A 19680-nucleotide genomic window follows, 5' to 3' on the forward strand; every position below is an offset into this window, starting at 1 on the left:
TTAAGAAGCACAGGGAATCCCGAGCGATCCACTCTCACAGCTTTATCATTTAACTCCCAGTAAAATGTACAATTCTCAGAAAATCCTGGATTTATGTAACAGCAGAAATGATTTGAATTTCCAGAAACTTAGCAGGGTCAGTGAGATTCAGGAGGGTAATTCTGATGATCAAGAAATGAGACCAGAATGTGGAACATGTTTAAAAATTACTTGCTTGTTCACAGGATGTGGGTATCACCTCATCTAGGGGCCATTAGCAGTGGGAAATAAATGCTGGTCTAGCCAGCGACAGCCATATCCCATGGACAATTAAACAAAATATACTTTTTGAGAGGTGTAAAAGTGGTTTCCCCCAGTAGGCAAACCAGTGGGAGTTAATTGTTCAATTGTTTCAATGCTGACTATTGCCTTTTCCATTCAACAGAAAGGATTTGATATTATCTGATTTAATATTGTCACATTTATTAGTGCCAAAGCGTAACGTACATAGGAAAGGAAAGAGTCCAGAATTCAGTGTTACAGTCACAGCTAGGGTGTAGAGAAAGATCAACTTGGGTGAGGTATAGTATCGTAACTTGAATCAGGTCACCACTGGTGCTAAGTTTCTGACACAAAAATAGATTGAGCTATTTTTCTGCTGAACATTAATCTAAATTTAATGTGTTTCTCACTTTTTCCATTTAGTCTGGGTCGCAATCAAGTGGGAGATTCAGGAGTGAAACTATTGTCTGCGGCTCTGAGGAATCCAGAATGTAAAATACAGATACTGGAGTAAGTATCAGACTATGTGAGATTGTGTTAATAATCAGTGGATGTCTGACACTGTAAATTATTATCAGTGTCAGTAATAGTGTCATTAATAACCATTCCACATCATTCCTGTTAGTATTCGTGTCAAACACCACGGATTCACTCTGATTCCTGAAATCTTTCTCTCTCTGATCTCCAGTTTGAAGAGTAACAGCCTCAGGTATTCTCACCTCTGCTCTCAGTACAAACCAGTCAGTGACGTGTCTGAACCTGAGTTCCAATAAACTGCGAGATTCAGGAGTGAAAGAATTAACTAATCATTTATAATTATTTTCAAAACCGTTCATGAGAATAAAAAAGATGGACAAATCAATTAAATGTTTATAGAATTATCAAATATGGCTGGTCACATGTTCAGTTTAGTTTAATTTGTCATTCAGATTATAGATGTTTATGTTTGTCGGCTTCTCAGTTTGATTAAATGTAGGAAACTGCTGTGTATTGGTAAGGCAGATTACAAATTACATGGAATTCTGATGAGTTTTATCCTGAGGGATCCACTCTCAAATTTATGTTAAACGGCGATTAAGGAGCATCTTAAAATAGAATGCATAGGTCTGTACCTTTCATTTATAGGAAGCTGACAGTGGCTTTCCCCAGCAACCAGTGCTGTGTTATAACAACTCATTTTCTTTGCATATACTACCAAATGAGACTTGGGTTTACCTAAAAATGAGATGTGAACCTGGTGAAGCTCCAGCACACGGCCACCAGAACACAGAGCGGACCATATGATAGACGGAGCTCAATCACACCAAAACCAATGGATCAATCAGAGATCTGCTCTCTTGCCATATACAGTCATAAAAAATGCTGGACATGCCACAAAATGTTGGACATGCCGGTTACATTAGGCGACACGGTGGCACAGTGGTTAGCACTGCTGCCTCACAGCGCCTGGTACCAGGGTTCAATTCCGGCCTTGGGTGACTTTGTGTAGAGTTTGCACATTCTCCCAGTGTCTGTGTGGGTTTCCCCTGGGTACTCCAATTTTCTCCCACACTCCAAAGACCTGCAGGTTCGGTTGATTGGCTATGCTAATTTGTCCCGAGGTGTCTCGGTGTGTAGGTTACGGGGATTAGTGGGCCATATATGTGGAGTTCCAGAGATAGGGCCTGGTTATGATATTCTTTCAAAGAATTGGTGAAGACTCGATGGACCAAAGGGCCTCCTTCTGCACTGTGGGAATTCTATGATTCTATAAACATGCCACAAAAATTCCATCATTACTGATGAGGGAACCCAGAGCATCAGTGCCATCTTCAGCCAGAAGTGCTGAGTAGAATGATTAATCTCGGCCTCCTCTTAATGCAGACATATTTTCCATGAAGCTTAACTCTCACAGCCATTCAGTGTAATAAATCTTCCACCATCTCCAGCACTGTTGCTGTTTCTGTGAATGTTTTATAATTTCCCTGGAGCCGTCACTACATGAAACAAAGGCATTGGAATCGTATTGACCTCATTCAGTGCTGTATTTCCTATCTCACATTCCCAGTGAACTGTTAAAGACCCAGTAATATGGTGAAGGAGTTTTTTAGTGGTGCTCCATCTCTGAATTTCTTGAAAATACATACAGAACAAAGTGACCAGTAACAACAAAGTATAACCCTGTGAAACCCAAGGAAGCAACCCCACCATGGCAACCACTCCCATCCCTGCACTTTCCACTGAGCTGCAGGCAGCATCTTACTCCTCTCCTCTCCTCTGAGAATTTCGATGACCGTGGCCTTTGTGCTCGGATTTCCTGGATCCTGGAAGGATCCGGCCAACTGCGGGTCCTCTGCACAGATGCTGGCGTTGTCTCTGTCATCATAGCTTCATGAGGTGCTTGTGTCACAGTCGGAGCAGAAGAGGACCCACTGCTCACACCAGGGGCATCCTGAGAGGAGCTCCCAAATGCTGCAGGCAGCCGCTCCTCTATCCATTCAGGGCAAACTGGACCCTCCCTGCTCAGCTGGGGAGGTCCTGACAGTGACTCCAGGCACATTTTCCCACCCCTCCCGCAGCCCGTGTTCCACAGAGCTCATGGAGGTGGTGAGAACATACAGGTTCATGTGTATTTCCTGTGGGTGAGAGGCTGGATGTGACTCTCCATGAAGGTCACCAATCTCTCTGTGGAGGATGCTATTTGTGCTCATACCTAAGACATGGTAACACTGCTGGCCTCCTCCATCCTTTGAGTATGGATACACAGAGCCTTTGGAAACTCCACCGGATGTTAAAATACCTTACACTGCAGCTCCAGTATCTGCTGCATTGTTAAAGACTCCAGTCACATTTCATCTTCCTGAAGCTGACAATGACCTGTCCCCTCGCGAGTGTGAGTGAACTCAGCTATTCCTGCCTCCGTCAGCTGCTCGGATTTGTGTGTGCTGCTCTGTGCTGCCAGATTGTAACCCCTTTGCGAATCGTGTGAGGCAGTATCTGCTCTGGTGGAGGATATGGGGAATAATGTGACAGAGCACCCTCTGTGAACCCCTCCTCCTCTTCTGAGGTAGACACTTGTCTCCCTCTCGAAGCAGCTGTTGATTTGTGAGAGAGTGAAGAATGTTAGAGGGTAATGCACATTCCAACATGTCCTGGAGACTGTTCCTAATCCAGAGCTCCATGTGTCCAATGGAGGACACACAAGCACCCGGTTTTGGACTCAGCAGCAGAGTCTCTCCTGTGCCCATCCATTCACTCACTCACTCTCTCTGGATCCACAGCCCATCTCACCATCAGCGATTGCCCACCCAGCATCCAGGTCTCCCAGCTCCAGCACTGCATCTTCCATTGGCATAAGGATGACACAATCCAGACACTGTCACTCTTAGCTCCTTCTCTGACATTGTGTGCCATCTTCTACAAGCACATAAATTTCCATTGTTACTCACCTATCAAAGACACACACAAGCCTATGGTGCTGCCAGAGTGCCCATCATGGGACCACCGGGATGGTCACTCAGTGTCGGCAGTGCAGCAGTCATCTCTGACTGACCGGAACCCTTCACAGAGAGGCTGACATGTTTCTGAAGATTGATGCTGCTGTCTGGGCATTGCCAGTGTCTGGGTGGAGATGTTCTTTCCACAATTTCTCTTTCATCCTTATTCACATATCAGTCTGTAAGTTTAACGCTCACGTTGTCAGAACATATCAGGTTATTGATCCTTCTGCCTCACTGCAGCCACGTGCTGCCTGCTCTGGCCCTCGGCAGTTTCTATCCAGACTTGTTTCGGTTGATGTGACAGGACTCGTCCTCCAGTCCGGAGGGAACAAAACCTCCCTCCAAACCGATATAGCCTTGAGAATTTCCAGGGTAGTGTCAGGGAATTGAGTTTAATCTGCCATTTCAGCCCTTTGTTCATTAACCTTCAGAGCCTTTAAAAGTGCTGCTGGCTGCCTTTAAATCTGGTGCCAGCATTGCCTGAATGGGGTCTTCCCCTGCAGCGAGTGGTTAAGCTCTGGAATGCACAGGGTTTTGGGGGAATGCCACTTAGTGCTTTTCTCAATCGGAGAGTCAGTGCAGACACTGGGCCGAATGGCCTCCTTTAACAATTCAGTGATTCTGCCTGTGCTGCCTGAGTGCACGGATTTCCCGAACCTGTCAGATATTTATGTGCCCATTTTGGCAATAGTGTGGAGTTGGTTAGTTCAGTTGTCTCGGTGTCTCGAGTGTCATGTAGATGACGCTAATGTTGAGGGTTTGGTCCTCGTACTGGCTGTGGGGTTCATGGAGTCCCACCTCCTCCCATTGCCCCACATTTACTAAGTTGTGTCCCTGAAGCTACATGTAACTAATTGTCTCTCCATTGGAGAGAAATATTAATATTTCATTGAGCGCTATGGCTACTAACACTGTCCACACTGCAACATCACCAACTTCCAGTTGAAATATCGATACATTTCCAACCAATATCTTCACAGAATTCTTACGGAGCGCAATGAGGCCATTTGGCCCATCGTGTCTGCACCAGCTCACCAAATTAGCATTAGGAATTTGTGTCATTCCCCAGCGTTTTTCTCGTATCCTGGCCCATTGTTTATATTCAAATAATCATCTAATTCCTTTTTGACTGCTTCAATGCAGCCGACCTCCACCACACTTCCCGGCTGTGAATTCCAGTCCCGAACCACTGGCCGTGTGAAAAAGGTTTCTCTCTCATCATCTTCAACCCCACCACACACTCCATTCCTGAGCCACTGACCATCCCATGTCCCTCCCTGTGACTCAGGGTAAGGACATGGGAATCCTGTGCTCTTCCCTTTCACCATCATCCTTTTTGACATTTAATCACTCCGACACTTCCATTTTGTTCTTTCCTTGTCACCCGCCCATCCCCAGCTCCCTGTCACTTAAAACAATTGAATTCACCGCTATTTCCAATTTCTAATTTTAGCTAATTGAACTGAAACTAAATCTGTTCCTATCTTCACAGATATTGCCTGACCTGATGAGAATTTCCTACATATTTATTCATATTTCAGATTTACAGCATCAACAGAATTTTTCCTTCTGTATGAAGTGAAGTTGTGTTTCTTGAATGTCCCGCGCTTTACATTATTATTGTTAATGATCTTATTCTTAAAAACACTGTGGATTTACCCTGATTCCTGTTATTTTTCTCTCTCTGATCTCCAGTCTGAATGTTAATGATCTCTCAGATGCTTGTGCCGAGGACCTGGCCTCTGCTCTCAGTACAAACCGCTCACTGATAGATCTGAATCTGGGTGACAATAAACTGGGAGATTCAGGGGTGAAACTGCTGTCTGTGGCTCTGAGGAATCCGGACTGTAAAATACAGAAACTGCAGTAAGTAGCAGACTGTGTGAGATTGTGTTTATAATAACTGAATATTCAACAATATAATTTCACCACTGGTATTTGTATAAAAAACACTGCCCATTACTATTGGCGTCAGTTATGAATAAGGAAAACTGCTTTTCCTCTGACTCCTGTTGCTTCTCTCTTATGGGTGGCACGGTAGCACAGTGGTTAGCACTGCTGCTTCACAGCTCCAGGGTCCCGGGTTCGATTCCCGGCTCGGGTCACTGTCTGTGTGGAGTTTGCACATTCTCCTCGTGTCTGCGTGGGTTTCCTCCGGGTGCTCCGGTTTCCTCCCACAGTCCAAAGATGTGCGGGTTAGGTTGATTGGCCAGGTTAAAAATTGTCCCTTAGAGTCCTGGGATGCGTAGGTTAGAGGGATTAGCGGGTAAAATATGTGGGGGTAGGGCCTGGGTGGAATTGTGGTCGGTGCAGACTCGATGGGCCGAATGGCCTCCTTCTGCAGTGTAGGGTTTCTATGTTTCTCTCTGATCCCTGAGCAATGGGATGTCAGTCCCACAAATCCTTATGTTGAGGGTGTGGGGGAATAATGTTATGGTTCACCCTCTGAGGTTCTCTCCTCCTCCTCAGATGTGCACAGCTCTGCCCGGACACAACATCCATTGATTAGTGAAAGGGGGGAGAGTGAATAGATAACAGTAAATGGAGGACAGGACATGGTGGTGGAGTCTTGCTGTTAGTAACAGATGTCAGTACAGCAGCGAGAGGTGAACTTAGTTCCAATGATCAAGATGCAGAATCAGTTTGGGTAGAGATAAGAATTAACAAAGTTAAAAGATCACTTGTGGGAATCTTTTATAGGCCCCGAACAGTATTCAGAATCTTCGACACAGTACACAGGAATATTAATGGGGTCTTGTAAAAACATTCTGCAATAATCACGGGTGATTTTAACATTCATGTACAAAGAAGAACAAAGACCCATGCAGCACAGTAACAGGCCCTTCGGCCCACCAAGCCTGCAGCAACTCTTCATTCTTATTCAGACACAGTACTTATTGCTCATACGCGGTTTCTATTCCTCTGTTCATCTCCCGTTCATGTTTCTATCAAGATAAACCTTGAACATTGGGAACGTGCCTGCTTCCGTCAACTTCACTGGCTGTGCATTCGAGGCACCAACCACTCTCTATGTGAAAACTTTCCCCGCACGTATCCTCTAAACATTTCCCCTCTTGCCTTCAAACTGTCCCGTCTTGTAGTTGACCTTTCCACCCTGGGGAAAAGACTCCAACTATCAACCATATATCTGCCTCTATCAGTCCGGCACTTCCATTTTGTTCTTTCCTTGTCACCCATCCATCCCCAGCTCCCTGTCACTTAAAACAATTTAATTCACTGCTACTTCCAATTTCTAAGTTTCGCTAATTGAACTGCAACTAAATCTGTTTTTATCTTCACAGATATTGCCTGACCTGATGGGAGTCTCCAACATATTTTATTCATATTTCAGATTTACAATATCAATAGAATTTTGCCTTCTGTATCAACTGAAGTTGTGTTTCTTGAATGTCCCGCGCTGTACATTATTATTGTTAATGATCTTATTCTTAAAAACACTGTGGATTTACCCTGATTCCTGTTATTTTTCTCTCTCTGATCTCCAGTCTCTATCGTAACACGCTCACAGATTCTTGTGCCAAGGACCTGGCCTCTGCTCTCAGTACAAACCGCTCACTGATAGATCTGAATCTGGGTGACAATAAACTGGGAGATTCAGGAGTGAAACTGCTGTCTGTGGCTCTGAGGAATCCGGACTGTAAAATACAGGAACTGAAGTAAGTAGCAGACTGTGTGAGATTGTGTTTATAATAACTGAATATTCAATAATATAATTTCACCACTGGTATTTGTATAAAAAACACTGCCCATTACTATTGGCGTCAGTTATATATAAGGAAAACTGCTTTTCCTCTGACTCCTGTTGTTTCTCTCTCTGATCCCTGAGCAATGGGATATCAGTCCCACAAATCCTTATGTTGAGGGACTGGGGGAATCATGTTATGGTTCACCCTCTGAGGTCCTCTCCTCCTCCTCAGATGCGCACAGCTCTCCCCGGACACAACATCCATTGATTTGTGAAAAGGGGGAGAGTGAGTGGATGACAGTAAATGGAGGACAGGACATGGTGGTGGAGTCTCACTGTTAGTAACAGATGTCAGTACAGTAGCGAGAGGTGAACTTGATTCAAATGATCAAGATGCAGAATCAGTTTGGGTAGAGATAAGAATTAACAAAGTTAAAAGATCACTTGTGGGAATCATTTATAGGCCCCGAACAATATTCAGAATCTCCGACACAGTACACAGGAATATTAATGGGGTCTTGTAAAAACATACTGCAATAATCACGGGTGATTTTAACATTCATGTACAAAGAAGAACAAAGAGCCATGCAGCACAGTAACAGGCCCTTCGGCCCACCAAGCCTGCGGCGACGACTCATTCTTATTCAGACCCAGTACTTATTGCTCATACGCAGTTTCTATTCCTCTGTTCATCTCGCGTTCATGTTTCTATCAAAATAAACCTTGAATATTGGGAACGTGCCTGCTTCCGTCAACTTCACTGGCTGTGCATTCGAGGCACTCACCACTCTCTGTGTGAAAACTTTCCCCGCACGTATCCTCTAAACTTTTCCCCTCTTGCCTTGAAACTGTCCTGTCTTACACTTGATCTTTCCACCCTGGGGAAAAGACTCCAACTATCAACCATATATCTGCCTCTATCAGGTCACCCCTCAGCCTCCGTCTTTCTAGTGAAAACAATCCGAGTTTATTCAACTTCTCTTCATACCTTAACCAGACCAGGCAACATCCTTGTAAACCTTCTTTGTACCTTCTCCAAAGCAGCCACATCCTTCTGGTTGTCTGATGATCAGCACGGCACGCAATATTCCATGTTGGGCCTAACTAAAGTTTAATACAGCTGTAACATAACTTGCCAACTTTTATACTTGATGCCCTGGCCAATGAAGCAAGCATGCTGCATGCCTTGTGGACCAAGTTATCCACCTGTGTTACCACTTTCAGGGATCAGTGGACAAGTACGCACAGATCCATCTGTATGTCAATGCTCCTGTTATTTTTTTCAGACAGGGAAGGCTGGGGGACGACCATGTGGACTTGTATCAAATTATAGAAATAAACCTTTCCTCTTGGTTTTAGGAGTCAATAACCAGGGGCATCGATTTAAGGCATTGGGGAGGAGTTTCAGAGGAGAATTGAAGATGGCACAGTGGTTAGCATTGCTGCCTCACAACGTCAGGGACCTTTGTTTAATTCTGGCCTCGGGTGACTGCCTGTGTGGAGCTTGCATGTTCCCCCCATGTGCGCGTGTTTCCGTCAGGTACTCTGGTTTCCTCCCACAGTCCAAAGATGTGTAGGTTAGGTGGATCGACCATGCTAAATTATCATTTCGTGTCTCAAGATATGTAGTTTGTGGATTTGCCATGGTAAATGTCCAGTGATAAGCAGTTGTGTGGGCCTGGCTTTTTCGGAGAGTCAGTGCAGAGTCGATGAGGCGATTGGGCACCTTCTGCACAGTGGGGATTCTATGGTTCTGTGGAGAAGTTTTTTCACCCAGAGGGTGGTGGGAATCTGGATCTCACTGTCTGAAAGGGTGGTGGAGTCAGGAACACTCGCAACATTTAAGAAGCATTCAGACAAGCACTTGAAATGCCGCAGCAGACAAGGCTATGGAGCAAGTGCTGGAAATGGATTAGAATAGATTGCTGCTTGATGGGTGACACAGACACGATGGGCCGAAGGGCCTCTTTCTGTGCTGAAAAACACTATAAAGGCCCAGGGGTTGGAAGTTATGAACCAGAACCTGAATTTTCACTGATTCCTGTGATTTCTCTCTCTCTGATCCCAATGCAGTGGAATGTCAATCACATTGATTTTTGTGCCCTGGGTGTAGGGGAATAATGTGATGGTGACTCTATGAGGACCCTTTCACATGCTGACAGGGGGACACACGTCACCCAGTCACACAGCCCTTGATTTGTGAGGAAGAGTAAAGAGTGAATGGAGGCAATTGTTAAGATGCAGACCAGAAACTCCAAGGTGTTTTGTGAAGTTAGCCTGGGCCCTCGGTTTTACATTTGATTTTGGCATTGATGAGCATGAGGTGTTTCACTCCAGGTATGAATCAAGTGACACACTAGGATGCTTTTATCAAACACAGTTTATTTAAGAATGCAGTTAGAATATAACAACAAGAATTAGCATAACCTTTCCCAATTGCAAGACTTAAACATGACACAGTGTAACTCTTAACAGCTAGCTATCTCTGTTGTTCCAATATAATGCAATACCCACAGACATACAGCCTTTTCCAACATTAGTTAGCACAAAAAACAAGTATGCTCATGTGTTGCCGATTTCCAGCTTTTAAACACTTGCGGAGAGCCAACAGACAATTGTTTTCAGAGAAGAATGTCGCCTCCGAACAGCCCAACCGCAGAGAGGTAACCCCGTCCCTGACAGCTTCCAACACAGCAACACTTAAACAGAAAAAACTCCAACTTCAGAGAGGGAAACAGCACTGCTGTTTGTCTTAACTTCAAGCAGCTTCTGAAAGCAGAATTGAAACTAGAATGCTCTGTGAAAAATAGCTGTCCCTCAGTCACATGACATAACCTGTCAATCACCCGCAATCAAGCTCTACTCTGCCATCCCAGGGAAAACACTGAAACAACAGAACACTGCATTAGTTCAGAGTAAAATCAACATGATGTCAATTATACTGCTTCAGTAACAATAAAGGAAACCGGCTACAGATAGCACGGTGCCGACAACATAACCTGCAGAGAAACATGATTAAAATAGAAACTAGAAGCAGGAGTCGGCCATTCGGCCCTTCGAGCCTGATCCACCATTCATTTTGTTCATGGCTGATCATCAAATTCAATATCCTTCAATATTCAGTATATTTCTTCAAGACATAGTTTGTAACAAAATGTACATTCCAACATGTCCTTTAGCCGGTTCCATGTGACCGGTGATGGGTACACAAGCTCTATGTGTTGCAGGTGCCGGAGGGTCTCCTGTGCCCATCCATTCGACCGCTCGCTCTCCGCTCCACAACCAGTATCACAATCAGTGATTTCCCACCCTGCCTGTTGATCTCCCAGCTCCAGTGCTGCTGCTACTCGGTGTAAGGATGGCAAGATCTGGACGCTGCCACCATTTGTAGTTCATTTCCTGACGTTTCGTGCTCTCTTCTACAGGCACATGAAGTTCCATTGTTACTCTCCCATCAAAGACACAAGCCTATGCTGGTTAGGTGATAGAAAATAGGAAGACTTTTCTATCGCCTAGATGGGCAAGAATATCAGAAGAATGGAACACCAACAACCTTCAGATTCCCTCCCAAGCCAGACACCAACCTGACTTGGAATATATTGCTTTTCCATCACTGATGTGGGATCATAATCCTGAATGTCCCTTCCTAAAGGCATTGTACCAGAGGGTCTTCAGAATTTAACAAGATGGTTCACCATCCCCTTCTGAAGGACAGTTGTGGATGGGAACAAGTGTTGGCATTGCCAGTGACACCATCATCCCATGAATTAAGAAAGACCAGTGCTACCCACTGAAGGGATGGGTAATTGTGCCCAAACATAGTTACAGATGAGAGACACACAGCTGCTACAGGGCAATTGGAGTGACCATTGAGCAGGCCATAAGGTTTCTAAAGATAGATCTGATGGAGCCCTTCAATATACCCAGCAAGGGTCTCAAATGTCCAGGTGTTGTGCTGTGTTCCATACAACCTGGATCTAGAATGGAGAAGCTTTGAGGAAAGTGTGATGCAATACAATGTTGACCAGATGCTTCATGATGAGGAACCCCATGGACCACAGGCCAGGGACATGGGATATGTGTCAGGGAGGATAGAGATTCAGTGATACAGACATGTTTTGCATGAGTCTCCCACACAGCCATTCAGTGTAATAAATCTTCCACCATCTCCAGCACTGTTGCTGTTTCTGTGAATGTTTTATAATTTCCCTGGAGCCGTCACTACATGAAACAAAGGCATTGGAATTGTATTGACCTCATTCAGTGCTGCATTTCCCATCTCACATTCCCAGTGAACTGTTAAAGACCCAGTAATATGGTGAAGGATTTTTTTAGTGATGCTCCATCTCTGAATTTATTGAAAATACATACATAACAAAGTGACCAGTAACAACAAAGTATAACCCTGTGAAGCCCAAGGAAGCAACCCCACCATGACAACCACCCCCATCCCCGCATTTTCCGCCGAGCTGCAGGCAGGATCTTTACCTCTCCTGTGAGAATTTTGATGACCATGGCTTTTGTCCTCGGATTTCCTGAGTCCTGGAAGGATCCGGCCAACTGCGGGTCGTCTGCACAGATGCTGGAGTTGTCTCTGTCATCATAGCTTCGTGAGGTGCTTGTGCCACAGTCGGAGCAGAAGAGGACCCACTGCTCACACCAGGGGCATCCTGAGATGAGCTCCCAAATGTTGCAGGCAGCCGCTCCTCTATCCATTCAGGGCAAACTGGACCATCCCTGCTCAGCTGGGACGTCTTGACAGTTACTCCAGGCACATTTTCCCACCCCTCCTGCAGCCCGTGTTCCACAGAGCTCATGGAGTTGGTGAGAACATGCAGGTTCATGTGTATTTCCTGTGGGTGATAGGCTGGATGTGACTCTCCATGAAGGTCACCAATCTCTCTGTGGATGATGCTATTTGTGCTCATACCTGAGACATGGTAACACTGCTGGCCTGGACTGACTCCTCCATCCTTTGTGTATGGATACACACAGCCTTTGGAAACTCCACCAGATGTTAAAATACCTTGCGCTGCAGCTCCAGTATCTGCTGTACAGTCACATTTCATCTTCCTGAAGCTGCCAATGACCTGTTCTCTCGAGTGTGAGTGAACTCAGCTATTCCTTCCTCCATCAGCTGTTCGGGTTTGTGTGTGCTCTCCTGTGCTGCCAGATTGTAACCCCTTTGCTACTCGTGTGAGACAGTATCTGCTCTGGTGGAGGTCATGGGGAATAATATGACAGTCCATCCTCTGACGTACCCTCCTCATCTTCAGAGCTGCACGCCTGTCTCCCGCTCACCGCAGCTGTTGTTTTGTATGAGAGAGTGAAGAATGTTAGAGGGTAATGCACATTTCAGCATGTCCTACAGACTGTTCCTAATAAAGAACAATACAGCACAGGAACAGGCCCTTCGGCCCTCCAAGCCCGTGCCGCTCCCTGGTCCAAACTAGACCATTCTTTTGTATCCCTCCATTCCCACTCCATTCATGTGGCTATCGAGATAAGTCTTAAATGTTCCCAGTGTGCCCGCCTCCACCACCTTGCCCGGCAGCGCATTCCAGGCCCCCACCACCCTCTGTGTAAAATACATCCTTCTGATATCCGTGTTAAACCTCCCGGCCCCCACCCCTCCCCCGAACCTATGACCCCTCGTGAACGTCACCACCGACCTGGGAAAAAGCTTCCCCCGTTCACCCTATCTATGCCTTTCATAATTTTATACACCTCTATTAGGTCACCCCTCATCCTCCGTCTTTCCAGTGAGAACAGCCCCAGTTTACCCAATCTCTCCTCATAACTAAGCCCTTCCATACCAGGCAACATCCTGGTAAACCTCCTCTGCACTCTCTCTAAAGCCTCCACGTCCTTCTGGTAGGGTGGCGACCAGAACTGGACGCAGTATTCCAAATGCGGCCGAACCAACGTTCTATACATCTGCAACATCAGACCCCAACTTTTATACTCAATGCCCCGTTCTATAAAGGCAAGCATGCCATATGCCTTCTTCACTACCTTCTCCACCTGAGACGTCACCTTCAAGGATCTGTGGACTTGCACACCCAAGTCCCTGTGCGTATCTACACCCTTTATGGTTCTGCCATTTATCGTAGAGCTCCCCCCTACGTTAGTTCTACCAAAATGCATCACTTCGCATTTATCTGGATTGAACTCCATCTTCCATTTCTTTGCCCAAATTTCCAGCCTATCTATATCCTTCTGTAGCCTCTGACAATGTTCCTCACTATCTGCAAGTCCAGCCATTTTTGTGTCGTCTGCAAACTTACTGATCATCCCAGTTACACCTTCTTCCAGATCGTTTATATAAATCACAAACAGCAGAGGTCCCAATACAGAGCCCTGCGGAACACCACTAGTAAGAAGTTTAACAACACCAGGTTAAAGTCCAACAGGTTTATTTGGGAGCAAAAGCCACACAAGCTTTCGAAGCTCTAAGCCCCTTCTTCAGGTGAGTGGGAATTCTGTTCACAAACAGAGCTTATAAAGACACAGACTCAATTTACATGAATAATGGTTGGAATGCGAATACCTACAACTAATCAAGTCTTTAAGAAACAAAACAATGGGAGTGGAGAGAGCATCAAGACAGGCTAAAAAGATGTGTATTGTCTCCAGACAAGACAGCCAGTGAAACTCTGCAGGTCCACGCATACCAGTCCAACGCCGGCATCTCCACATCAACACCACTAGTCACAGGCATCCAGCCAGAAAAAGACCCTTCCACTACCACCCTCTGTCTTCTGTGACCAAGCCAGTTCTCCACCCATCTAACCACCTCCCCCTTTATCCCATGAGATCCAACCTTTTGCACCAACCTACCATGAGTGACTTTGTCAAACGCTTTACTAAAGTCCATATAGACGACATCCACGGCCCTTCCCTCGTCAACCATTCTAGTCACTTCTTCAAAAAATTCCACCAGTTTAGAGAGGCATGACCTCCCTCTCACAAAACCATGCTGACTGTCGTTAATGAGTTTATTTCTTTCTAAATGCGCATACATCCTATCTCTAAGAATCCTCTCCAACAACTTCCCGACCACTGACGTCAAGCTCACCGGCCTATAATTTCCCGGGTTATCCTTCCTACCCTTCTTAAATAACGGGACCACATTAGCTATCCTCCATTCCTCTGGGACCTCACCTGTGTCCAGTGACGAGACAAAGATTTGCGTCAGAGGCCCAGCGATTTCATCTCTCGTCTCCCCGAGCAGCCTTGGATAGATTCCATCAGGCCCTGGGGATTTGTCAGTCTTTATATTCCCTAAAAAACCTAACACTTCCTCCCTTGTAATGGAGATTTTCTCTAACGAGTCAACACTCCCCTCCGAGCCACTCCCAGTCAACACATCCCTCTCCTTTGTGAATACCGACGCAAAGTATTCATTTAGGATCTCCCCTACTTCTTTGGGCTCGAAGCCGAATTCCCCACTTTTGTCCCTGAGATGTCTGATTTTTTTCCCTGACAACCCTTTTGCTCCTAACCTATGAATAAAATGCCTTGGGATTCTCCTTAATCCTGTCTGCCAAGGACATTTCGTGACCCCTTTTTGCCCTTCTAATTCCTCGTTTGAGTTCATTCCTACTTTCTTTGTATTCCTCCAGAGCTCCCTCCGTTTTGAGCTGCCTGGACCTAACGTACGCCACTCTTTTCTTTATGACCAATCGCTCATTTTCCCTGGTTATCCACGGTTCTCGAATCCTACCCTTCCTATCCTTCTTTACCTGCACATGCCTATCCTGCAGCCCTAAGAACTGTTCCTTAAAAGACTCCCACATCCAGATGTGTATTTACCCTCAAACAGCCTCTCCCAATCAACAGCTGCCAAATTCTGCCTAATCCCACTAAAGTTAGCCTTCCCCCAATCCAACACCTTACCCTTGGGACACCACTCATCCTTTTCCATCACTATCCGAAAGCTAACAGAATTGTGGTCACTATTTGCCACATGTTCCCCTACGAAAACTTTGAAGACCTGACCGGGCTCATTCCCCAGTACCAGGTCCAGTATAGTCCCCTCTCTAGTCGGGCTATCTACATATTGTTCCAAAGAACCTTCCTGTACGCATTTTACAAATGCCTCCCCATTCAGACTCCCAGCCCTACGCGATTTCCAGTCTATACCAGGGAAATTGAAGTCTCCCACCACAACAACCCTATTTTTCCTGCACCTATCCATTATCTCCTGACATATCCGTTCTTCCACTTCCCTTGGGCTGTTGGGGGGCCTGTAGTATACCCCCAACATAGTCACTGTGCCCTTCCTGTTTCTGAGCTCCACCCGCAGTGACTCGTTACACGACCCCTCTGAATTGTCCTCCCTCTGCACCGCTGTAATATGCTCTCTAACTAATACTGCTACTCCCCCACCTCTTGGCTCCTCCTCTGTCTTGCCTAAAACACTTGTACCCCGGAATATTCAGCTGCCAGTCCTGTCCCTCTTTCAACCAAGTCTCTGTCACCGCAAGCACATCCAAATTCCTCGTAAGCGTTAAGGCCCTAAGTTCGTCTGTCTTACCTGCTACGCTCCTTGCATTGAAGTAGATGCACTCCAGACCTCCAGGCCCAGTGGAGATGCCGGCGTTGGACTGGGGTAAACGCAGTAAGAAGTTTAACAACACTACGTTAAAGTCCTAGTTTAAAGTTTCCCCAATGTACCAATGTCCCGAGGCATGGTACATTGGGGAAACCATGCAGACACTACAACAACGGATGAATGAACAGCGCTCGACAATCACCAGGCAAGACTATTCTCTTCCTGTTGGGGAGCACTTCAGCGGTCACGGGTATTTGGCCTCTGATATTTGCGCAAGTGTTCTCCAAGGCGGCCTTCACAAGACACAAGAGCGCAGAGTCGCTGAGCAGAAACTGAGAGAACAGAACCTTGTGCATGAATCGCAAAAGCTCAGTTTGCAGGTGCAGCAGGTGATCAAGAAGGCAAATGGAATGTTGGCCTTTATCGCGAAAGGGATGGAGTATAAAAGCAGGGAGGTCTTGCTGCAATTGTACAGAGTACTGGTGAGGCCGCAACTGGAGTACTGTGTGCAATTTTGGTCCCCTTATTTGCGGAAGGATGTATTGGCCTTGGAGGGAGTACAGAGAAGGTTCACCAGGTTGATACCGGAGACGAGGGGTGTAGCTTATGAGGAGAATTGAGTAGATTGGGCCTGTACTCGTTGGAGTTTAGAAGGCTGAGGGGAGATCTTATAGAGACATATAAGATGAAGAAGGGGCTGGACAGGGTCGGGGCAGAGAGATTCATTCCACTTAGAAAGGAAACAAGAACTCGAGGACACAGCCTCAAAATAAGGGGGAGTCAGTTTAGGACAGAGTTGAGGAGGAACCTCTTCTCTCGGAGGGTAGTGAATCTCTGGAATTCTCTGCCCATTGAAGCAGTGGAGTCTACCTCGTTAAATATGTTTAAGTCACAGGGAGATAGATTTCTGATCAATAAGGGAATTAAGGGTTATGGAGAGCGGGTGGGTAAGTGGAACTAAACCACGATCAGATCAGCCATGATCTTATTGAATGGCGGGGCAGGCTCGAGGGGCAAGATGGCCTACTCCTCCTATTTCTTATGTTCTTATAGCCAAGTTCCGCACACATGAGGACTGCCTCAACCGGGATCTTGGGTTCATGTCACACTATTTGTAACTCCCACAGCTTGTCTGGACTTGCAGAATCTCACTGGCTGTCCTGTCTGGAGACAATACACATCTCTTTAACCTGTGCTTAATGCTTCCTCCATTCACATTGTGTGTACCTTTAAGACTTGATTATCTGTAAAGACTGCATTCCAATCATTATTCTGTAAATTGAGTTTGTGTCTCTGTATGCCCTGTTTGTGAGCATTTGTGCACTCCACCTGACGAAGGGGCAGCGCTCCGAAAGCTAGTGGCATTTGCGACCAAATAAACCTGTTGGACTTTAACCTGGTGCTGTTAAACTTCTGACTGTTCCTAACCCAGAGCTCCATGTGACCAATGATGAACACACAAGCTCCAAGTTATGGACTCAGCAGCAGAGTCTCTTCTGTGCCCATCCATTCACTCACTCACTCTCTCTGGATCCACAACCCATCTCACCATCAGCGATTGCCCACCCAGCCTCCAGGTCTCCCAGCTCCAGCACTGCATCTTCCATTGGCATAAGGATGACACAATCCAGACACTGTCACTCTTGGCTCCTTCTCTGAAGCTGTGTGCCCTCTTTTACAAGCACATAAATTTCCATTGATAGTCACCTATCAAAGACACACACAAGCCTATGATGCTGCCAGACTGCCCATCATGGGACCACCAGGATGGTCACTCAGTGTCGGCAGTGCAGCAATCATCTCTGACTGACCGGAACCCTTCACAGGGAGGCTGACATGTTCCTGAAGATTGATGCTGCTGTTTGGACATTGCCAGTATCTGGGTGGAGATGTTCTTTCCACAATTTCTCTTTCATCCTTATTCACATATCAGCCCGTAAGTTTAACACACTCCTTGTCAGAACATATCAGGTTATTGATCCTTTTGCCTCACGGCAGCCACGTGCTGCCTGCTCAGGCCCTTGGCAGTTTCTATCCAGACTTGCTTGGGTTGATGTTACAGGACTCCTCCTCCACTCCTGAGGGAACAGAACCTCCCTCCAAACCGATATATCCTTGAGAATTTCCAGGGTAATGTCAGCGAATTGGGTTTAATCTGCCTTCTGCCATTTCAGCCCTTTGTTCATTAACCAGGGCTCCCTCACTGCTCCCTACAGAGCCTTTGAAAGTGCTGCTGGCTGCCTTTTAATCTGGTGCCAGCTTTGCCTGAATGGGGTCTTCCCCTGCAGCCAGTGGTTAAGCTCTGGAATGCACAGTGTTTTGGGGGGAAGGTGGGGGAATGACACTTAGTGAGTTGCTCATTCGGAGAGTCAGTGCAGACACAATGGGCCGAATGGCCTCCTCCTGCTCTGTAACAATTCTGTGATTCTGCCTGAGTGCACGGATTCCCCTCACCTGTCAGATATTAATGTGCCTGTTTGGTTATATGTGGAGTTGGTTAGTTCATTTGGTTTAGAGTGTGATGTAGAATGATGCTAAATTTGAGGGTTTGGTCCTCTTACCGGCTGTGGGGTTCATGGAATCCCATCTCCTCCCATTGCCGCACGTTTATTAAGTTGTATCCCTGAAGCTACATGTAACAAATTGTCTCTCTCTATTGGAGAGAAATACAAAGAAAATTACAACACAGGAACAGGCCCTTCGGCCCTCCAAGACTGCACCGACCATGCTGCCCGACTTAACTAATACCCCCTACCCTTCCAGGGACCATATCCCTCTATTCCCATCCTATTCATGTACTTGTCAAGACGCCCCTGAAACGTCACCACCATATCCGCTTCCACTACCTCCAGGCGCCCACTACTCTGTGTAAAAAATCTGCCTCGTACATCTCCTTTAAATCTTGCCCCTTGCACCTTAAACCTATGCCCTCTAATTGACTCTTCCACCCTGTGAAAAAGCTTCCGACTATCCACTCTGTCCATGCCTCTCATAATCTTGTAGACCTCTATCAGGTCTCCCCTCAACCTCCGTCGCTCCAGTGAGAACAAACCAAGTTTCTCCAACCTCTCCTCATAGCTAATGCCCTCCATACCAGGCAACATCCTGGTAAATCTTTTCTGTACCCTCTCCAAAGCCTCCACATCCTTCTGGTAGAGTGGCAACCAGAATTGAACACTATATTCTAAGTGCAGCCGAACGAAGGTTCTATAAAGCTGCAACATGACTTGCCAATTTTAAAACGCAATGCGCCAGCCGATGAAGGCAAGCATGCCGTATGCTTTCTTGACTACCTTCTCCACCTGCATTGCCACTTTCAGTGATCTGTGGACCTGTTCACCCAGATCCCTTTGCCTATCAGTATTAACATTTTATTGAGGACTATGGCTACTGACACTGTCCACGCTGCAACATCACCAACTTCCAGTTGAAATATCGATACATTTCCAACCATTATTTTTGCAGAATTCTTACGGAGCACAATGGGGCCATTTGGCCCATCGTGTCTGCACCAGCTCACCAAATTAGCATTAGGAATTTGTGTCATTCTCCAGCGTTTTTCTCGTATCCTGGCCCATTGTTTATATTCAAATAATCATCTAATTCCTTTTTGACTGCTTCAATGCAGCCGACCTCCACCACACTTCCCGGCTGTGAATTCCAGACCCGAACCACTG

General features: G+C 46.1%; 1 protein-coding gene across 5 annotated transcripts in view; it reads left to right on the forward strand.

The window, feature by feature from the left end:
• LOC144486545 (NACHT, LRR and PYD domains-containing protein 3-like) overlaps window positions 1–19680 on the forward strand; it is an 83817-nt gene that overhangs the window by 40925 nt on the left and 23212 nt on the right. For all 5 annotated transcript variants that reach the window (XR_013496279.1, XM_078204595.1, XM_078204598.1 and 2 more), the window contains 3 exons: window positions 685–771; window positions 5436–5606; window positions 7247–7417. Coding sequence is in view for 4 of the 5 variants with exons in the window: in XM_078204595.1 (XP_078060721.1) it covers window positions 685–771; window positions 5436–5606; window positions 7247–7417 (429 nt within the window). In the remaining variant the exon portion in view is untranslated. The remainder of the gene's footprint in view (window positions 1–684; window positions 772–5435; window positions 5607–7246; window positions 7418–19680) is intronic.

Source organism: Mustelus asterias, unplaced genomic scaffold (genome assembly GCF_964213995.1).
Source record: "Mustelus asterias unplaced genomic scaffold, sMusAst1.hap1.1 HAP1_SCAFFOLD_389, whole genome shotgun sequence".
Taxonomy (NCBI): Eukaryota; Metazoa; Chordata; class Chondrichthyes; order Carcharhiniformes; family Triakidae; genus Mustelus; species Mustelus asterias.